The sequence below is a fragment of the Camelina sativa genome, chromosome 11 (genome assembly GCF_030686135.1).
Source record: "Camelina sativa cultivar CO46 ecotype springtype chromosome 11, ASM3068613v1".
NCBI lineage: Eukaryota > Viridiplantae > Streptophyta > Magnoliopsida > Brassicales > Brassicaceae > Camelina > Camelina sativa.
In genome coordinates, this window is record NC_141890.1 from 30347398 (window position 1) to 30353864 (window position 6467).

Here is a 6467-nt window from a genome sequence, read left to right on the forward strand (position 1 = left end):
GTCATCTTCACGACCCTAACTAGGAGTTTTCGTTAATCCGAACTCCAATCATCTTTCCTTTGTAATACGAACTACGGTTGGCTTGATCCCCGTTTCGGGGTACGTAGGCAATTCCTTGTCTTTTTCAAGATTAAGTGAATGCAGCTAAGATATTAATAAAGTCTTTGTTTCGAATACACTTCGATCGGCAGTACGCCAACTTACGCTGAAAGTCGTTTGGATTAATTTCCATTACACTTCGTCTACAATCGTTATTTTCAAGTATAAATGGAAAATTTCCATTGAATAATTTGGATAATACGAGTGAGCAAATTCTTGATTGTAAATCGCCATTACATGCTTTGGAGATTTGACCGATTAATAAGATAAAAAAAAAAGGGAGAAAAGAGCCGCAAAGGAGAAAACCCTTCCTTCTAGCGCGAGTTCTCTTGAAAAAAAAAATAACAAAAACAACAAAAAGAAATAAAAACCGCTCGTTTTCGGAGTTCGGCAAGGTACGAGGCCCACCATCACCGTTCTGGACGGTCCTGCAGCCGAAGTGGAGGACGAGGACCAGACAAATCGTCCTCCAAAGGTTCCCCCACCTCCACCTTGATTAGTTCGGCTCGCCAAAACCGGCGTGCCTGCCTTAAGGCCTCAAGTCTATCCGCCGGGACTTCGAAGCCATTAGATACCAAATCTTCCAGGAAGGTGCATGGGCCCTCGACCATACGCCTTTCGCGAAAGATTGGTCCAGCCGATTCCAAAAAATTGGCATATCGCCTCAACCTTTCCAGGGAAGACCGATAGGCCCAGATGTCCGTAATAAACGGATGCGCGGTATCCTCCAGAGGTTGGCAGTCGGCCTCGAGTAGGGCAAGCACATCCATGCGCGCAACCTGTTCCTGGCACGTCGCACGCGCGGCAAGCAACCGGGTCATTCGCCACTTCGCCAAGAAAAAACATTCGGCGATCATCTCGTTCAGAACCCGAACAGTCCCGTCCAAGCGGTAGAACCGACAGATCTCGGCGAGCCTAAGACGTCTTGCCGTAAGATGAGCCCCCAACCTATAGCGGCGAGCTCGGTACCGTCGGAGCTCCTGGCATATAAGACTCCCCTCTGCGTCAGTCATGTCGACGAAGGGGACAGGTGCACGAACCAGAAACGTCTCCGCCCGATCTAAAGCGGAGGGATTATCCGACGCTTCAGTACACCCGGCATTGCTCGCCGAAGCAGCTATTCTTTCCCGGACCCGTCTTAGCCATGCGGATCGAGTGGTTACCATCCTTCTGTTTCTTTCTCCCAACCCTCAACCCTATTTATATAGGGTCGTGGGAAGTAACCGCCGCTGAATCCACCAATCACAATACTGCGAAATTTTTGCCGCGTCCCGAAAATAATTCTCAAAGACCGCGTAACACATTTAATGCAGCGCGTCTTTTTATTTTTTCTAAAAAAATAAAAAATAAATATATATATATATATATGTAAATATATCAAACTGGGTTAAGTATTGGTATATACCGAACTCACTCTTCGTTGACACCCTGGCCAGGTGATCAACTCGCGTAACTACGCACTATTTTTCAGGATTAAGCTGAACCCAGAGTTGTTATTTCGCACCTGACTTTCATATGTAGGGACAAGCCGGACCCAGAGTATTTATTCCACACCCGATCTTTTAATTTAGGGATAAGCCGGACCTAGAGTATTTATTCCGCACCCGATCTTTTAATTTTGGGATAAGCCGAACCCAAAGTATTTATTTCGCACCCAAACTTTAGTTAGGACGGAATGGTTAGCCGAACCCAGAGAATAATTTCGCAGTCCGGCATCCGAACAAAAGCAAAGGAGATAAGCCGAGCCCAGTATCTCGCCCTCCGACCAAACGTATCCCGTTAGGGCTAAATAGCTTAATTTTTAAAGTTTGATTGATGTTTTCTACCATCGTTTGATAAATTGCCGGATGTAAGCCGGGAGACGTCTCGCTTCTGGTATATTCTTCCGCAATAAAAATAGCAAACTCTAAATACTCAAATAGCGTAATTCGCCTGCTACAATGCGGCTAAATCTTATTAAATACTCAAATAACACATGTTAATTCCGAACTGGTGCGCCATTCGCCGCGATCTCACGAACACTTGTCTTGAGTCGTTTTGGCATCGGCCACAACAGCTGCAACCCGGTCTTCTCCCAGTCCTCGGGGCGAGTTTCCAATGCCTTGGCCTTCTGTTCCGACTCATCCAGCAAGTCAATAGTCCTTTTCCTTTTTGCCTTAAGTATGACAACTTCAGATTCTAAAGTCTTCAGCTGGCGGTCAATCCTACCTCTTTTCATATGAAAGTACTAGAGCTCCTGGTTCAATTCTTGATGTGTACCTGTGATCTGCATAAGCAAAGTCAACAACGGATTAGTTTGGAAGCAGACATTGCAGGATGTCTCGTGATAGTTACCTGACAAAAGAAGGTATCGGCTTCAGCAAGCTCGGCATCATTAGCACGCCTGTTAATATAAAAAGGCTTGACGTTTCCCGGAATGAAGTCACCAATCAGGGTAGGATCCATGTGTGTCGGCTTCCGATCTGCTTCCTTTCGGCACTTGTTGCAGTACGCAATCAGGCATGGCGGCAGGGCCGCTATCCTCTCGAATCCATTCTCGATCCAATCTTTTGGGTGGGATTCAAGCATCTCAAGCTTGAGCAGCAATTCGCTTGCGCTTGTTCGAGTGCGGCGAGTCGATCGCGGTACTCCGTGTGACGGTCTTCCACCTGATGAAGAAATTCTTCTAGGTCACGTCTTTCTTCCGGTTTGACGCGGAACATCAGCATCCAAAGAGTTCGGATGTTCGGGTAGTAGGCCATCCCCCTTTCGATAGCTTCGGCATTCGAGAACGTCGGGACACCATTCCCGATAAGAGGGGATTCCACGCTGCTAATAGAGTTTGACATCGCTCTTATTTAAAGTTTTTCGAGAATTGTTTAGTTCGGAGACCGCGCCGGTTGATTTATATGTAACCTGGGGGGTGAAATTTCCATATTTTGTGCGAAATGGCAAAAGTGCAAATCTCGAGAATTTGTTGATTTTTTTTTTTCGGCAAAAGGAAAAATTCCGGCACAAAAAGAAAGAAGAAAAAGTTTCAAAAGGGAGAATGGGCCGAACAAGTCGGCAATGTTTTACAAGGGTATTCAAACCCATACTTAATAGAGTTTGGGACAAAAACAAAAAATTAAAGTTCAGCGTCCAAAGCATCGGTCAAATCGGCTTGGAAGCTCTCGGCATTGGAGCCATACGGATGGTAGACGGAGTCCGGAGCCATCGTTCCGGGGTGAAGAAGTCCGTAGCCCAGCTGATCAGGGGACATGACGAGGTCGTTTTCATTCAGTTCGAGGACGTCGATCGCTTGGATAGTTTCCTTGGCTTTGGCCTTGTTCTTATCAATCTCCGCGATTCGCTCCTCAGGAATAACGGCCCCCTTCTCGATCAGATATTGCACAGTTTCCTGTACTCCGGTAGCCTGGTTTAACAGGTCTTCCAAGGGGCGAATCTTCTCTTGTTCGACTAAATAAGCCTTGACCTTATTCAATCGAGTCTGCGCTTTCTTCGCTGTTCGCTCCACCTTTTCCAAACGATCCCGCCGAAGTCTTTTAACTTCAAAGTCGAGTTGGATTTTCAACTCGTTGCATGCTCCCTGCAGTTCGGATTTCTCTTCTTCGAGAGTAAGCGCTCGGGAATTCAGTTCGCCAATCCTCAGTTTGGATTTAGCGATGATACCATCCTTTTCAGCGAGAAGAGCTTCAAGCTCCTTGATCCTCTCGTCCTTAGCTTTGTTGGCAACTCGGATTTTTTCCGCGCATTCCTTCACGTTTTTAAGCTTGAATCCAGACTTTTTATCGTTTTTGACTCGCTTATCGTACAACTGAGTTAGTGTATTCATCCTGGCGGCAGTCTGTGAATTCAAAAAAAAATACGTCAGTCTTGCCCGCACAAAGTTTGAACAAGTTAAAGAAAATGATAAGGCTAACCATTAAGTGGGATTCGGCAACGTCAAGGAACGCTTGTTGGAACTCCAGTTCGTCCACTGACGGAAGAATTCGACTGGAGATCTTCCAGGTTCGGAAAAGTTCGCCTGAAGCATCACGACTTGTGAACAAAGGGGTATCACCGAAATACTCAAAGGCAAACCGATCCGTTTTGTCATTCTCTCTTGCCAGACGGAATCGGTCGGCAGATTCCAGTCCGGCGTCTTCAGCTGAGCGTTTACGGTTTATTGCTGGCTGCGGCGCCTTCTTTTTATGTTTCCTCTTCTTCCTTTTTGGTCCAGCTCCGAGCTGAGGAACATCTTCTTCATCGTTCGGAGGGTCGGCATTCCCTAAAGCTAGGGGAGGGATATCGCCTTTCGCAACATCGACCGTGTCGACGTCTTCTTCGGAAGCCCGAGTAGGATCTACGATGGTCCGATCCTGAACAGGATCAACATCAGACCGGTCCTGAGGAGGATCGATATCGGCTTCGATGGCAGCCTGGGTTTCTCGGCGAACGACCTGGAGACTGTCGGATTCAACGACACGTGACCCGACTGGCTTCGTAGTTCATCCCAGCGAACTCGCGAAACTTGGGAATGTTGTCCTGGGTTTGCCCATCGCTGTTTCAACACGGATACGGGTAATAAATTCCCACCGACGATTGTTCCCGGATAGTAGAGCATTCCTGACAGGGTGATAATCCGGAGCTAGACGTGTTGCGCAAAATGGACGATCTGGAAGCAAGACATGAAAAAGTTAAAATTGGTCAGAGGTGCCGAAGTCAATTAGAACGTACTGGAAATATAAAATCGACCAGGATTTTCATTCCACACTCTCCGATGGAAACCCAATGGATTAACGAGCGAGTACTGATCGACGCGGACATAAAAGTAGTGGTTCGCCCACTTCTTGAATTTGGAAACTCTTTGACCAGCAAGGAAATTGTGCGCCGGTCTCATATTCACTTCCTAGCGATGCGGACTCTTTGATTACTTGAAATTGGATAGTTGCTCAAAGCATTGAACTCCAATGTTAACTCCGACTTCGGCTGCTATGGTAAGGGCAGCCATGAAGTTACAAATGGCTCTAGGGACAAATTGGCAGATCGCTATCCTGCGTCTTTGGGCGTAGAGTGATATTAATGCTGGGATTGGGAATAGGAGGCGACATTCAGTAAAATAACTCTCGTACAAGCATATGTACCCTTTCGGCTGGTTCCAGGGGTGCTGGTCGGCTCGAGGAATCAGAATTGTGACGTTGCTGTTAAATAGACCGCATGCGTTCAGCATGTCGTTCACGGTTTTGATCGAACTCAAACTCTTATCGCCTCCAATTCGTCCTTTATGGTTTAACAAAGGATCGATATCTTCGATTGAGATTCCTAAAGGCGCGAATCGGTCTTCTTCTTGCGACAACACATCTTGAGTCAGTTCGTCACTCCCGTCTTCATGACGAACTGGTAGAGGAGTCTGTGATGATGAAGCTCCAGCTGAGCAGCGAGTTAGAAGAGATGGGATTTCGGAGCCCGATCTACTGGATTCTCCGATCTACGCGACGCGTCTGGAGGTGCGACGAACTAATTGTCCGCTTTCGCTTTCCGGCAAAAAAGAGAGATCCGAAGTGCCCGCCATGATGTGAGTTCGGAGAGTGCGGAAGAAAAATGTAGATAAATAATTAAAAAGAAGAGAGTTCGGAGCAGATTACCTTTCACTGTTGGCAGAAAATGAGAAATGACGAAGGGAGGAGGCGTATTTATAGAGTCGAATGGGCGGCAACCCTACGAAGAGTCATTATGACCTACGCGGCTCTTCGACTTCCGACCTAGCAGATGTGACGCAAACAACACGTGTCATCCGGACGGTTCACGTTGAAGTGGCGCGAGAATCCCGGATAAAATCAAATGATTCTTTATGGTCTAGATCGGATATTCTCTTTTCCATAGTTCAAAATATTCAAACTGAATTCCGAATATTTAGAACTGGGGGGGGACTAATTGTTGGTGCGGGATTTAGCACCCCCGACATACCGAACTAAACCAGAAAGACAATTTGGTTATTTAACTGGATTTCCGGTTAAGTACTCAGTTAGGTCATTTAAGTCCACTTCGGATAGAAGAAGCCCAGCCTCGAGGGTGAAGAATCGACTTCCACTTCGCCCGGCGGCCGATCTAACAGATAGAGTAACTTTCCTTATTTCAGTTCGTCTGATAAGGAAAGTTAATATATTGTGCGATTTATGAATATGTATAAAGGGGGAAAGACTTCTCCATTGTAAAGCATCGATCATTGAATACAATTATTGAGTTCTCTTCTTGTTCTTAGCAATAGAAACCCTAGTTCTCAAAAGATCAACTCCCTTTCTTCTAACAATCAAAGCTTAGATTGATTTTCTAGAGGGTTTATTTTACTGAATTTGTTTTCCCCCATAAACAAATTCATTGTGGAATTCAGTTTCTACACTTTTGAC

General features: G+C 46.1%; 1 protein-coding gene across 1 annotated transcript; it reads right to left on the reverse strand.

Annotated features, from left to right (window-relative positions):
• Window positions 1-3205: 3205 nt before the first annotated feature.
• Window positions 3206-5854, reverse strand: LOC147934623 (meiosis-specific protein ASY2-like). The gene is made up of 5 exons (XM_087472707.1): window positions 5803-5854; window positions 4995-5490; window positions 4657-4735; window positions 4002-4559; window positions 3206-3925 (listed from the first exon to the last, which is right to left on the reverse strand). Exons 1-5 carry the CDS (start codon window positions 5852-5854, stop codon window positions 3206-3208), a joined length of 1905 nt encoding a protein of 634 aa, XP_087328833.1.
• Between the last annotated feature and the right edge of the window lie 613 nt (window positions 5855-6467).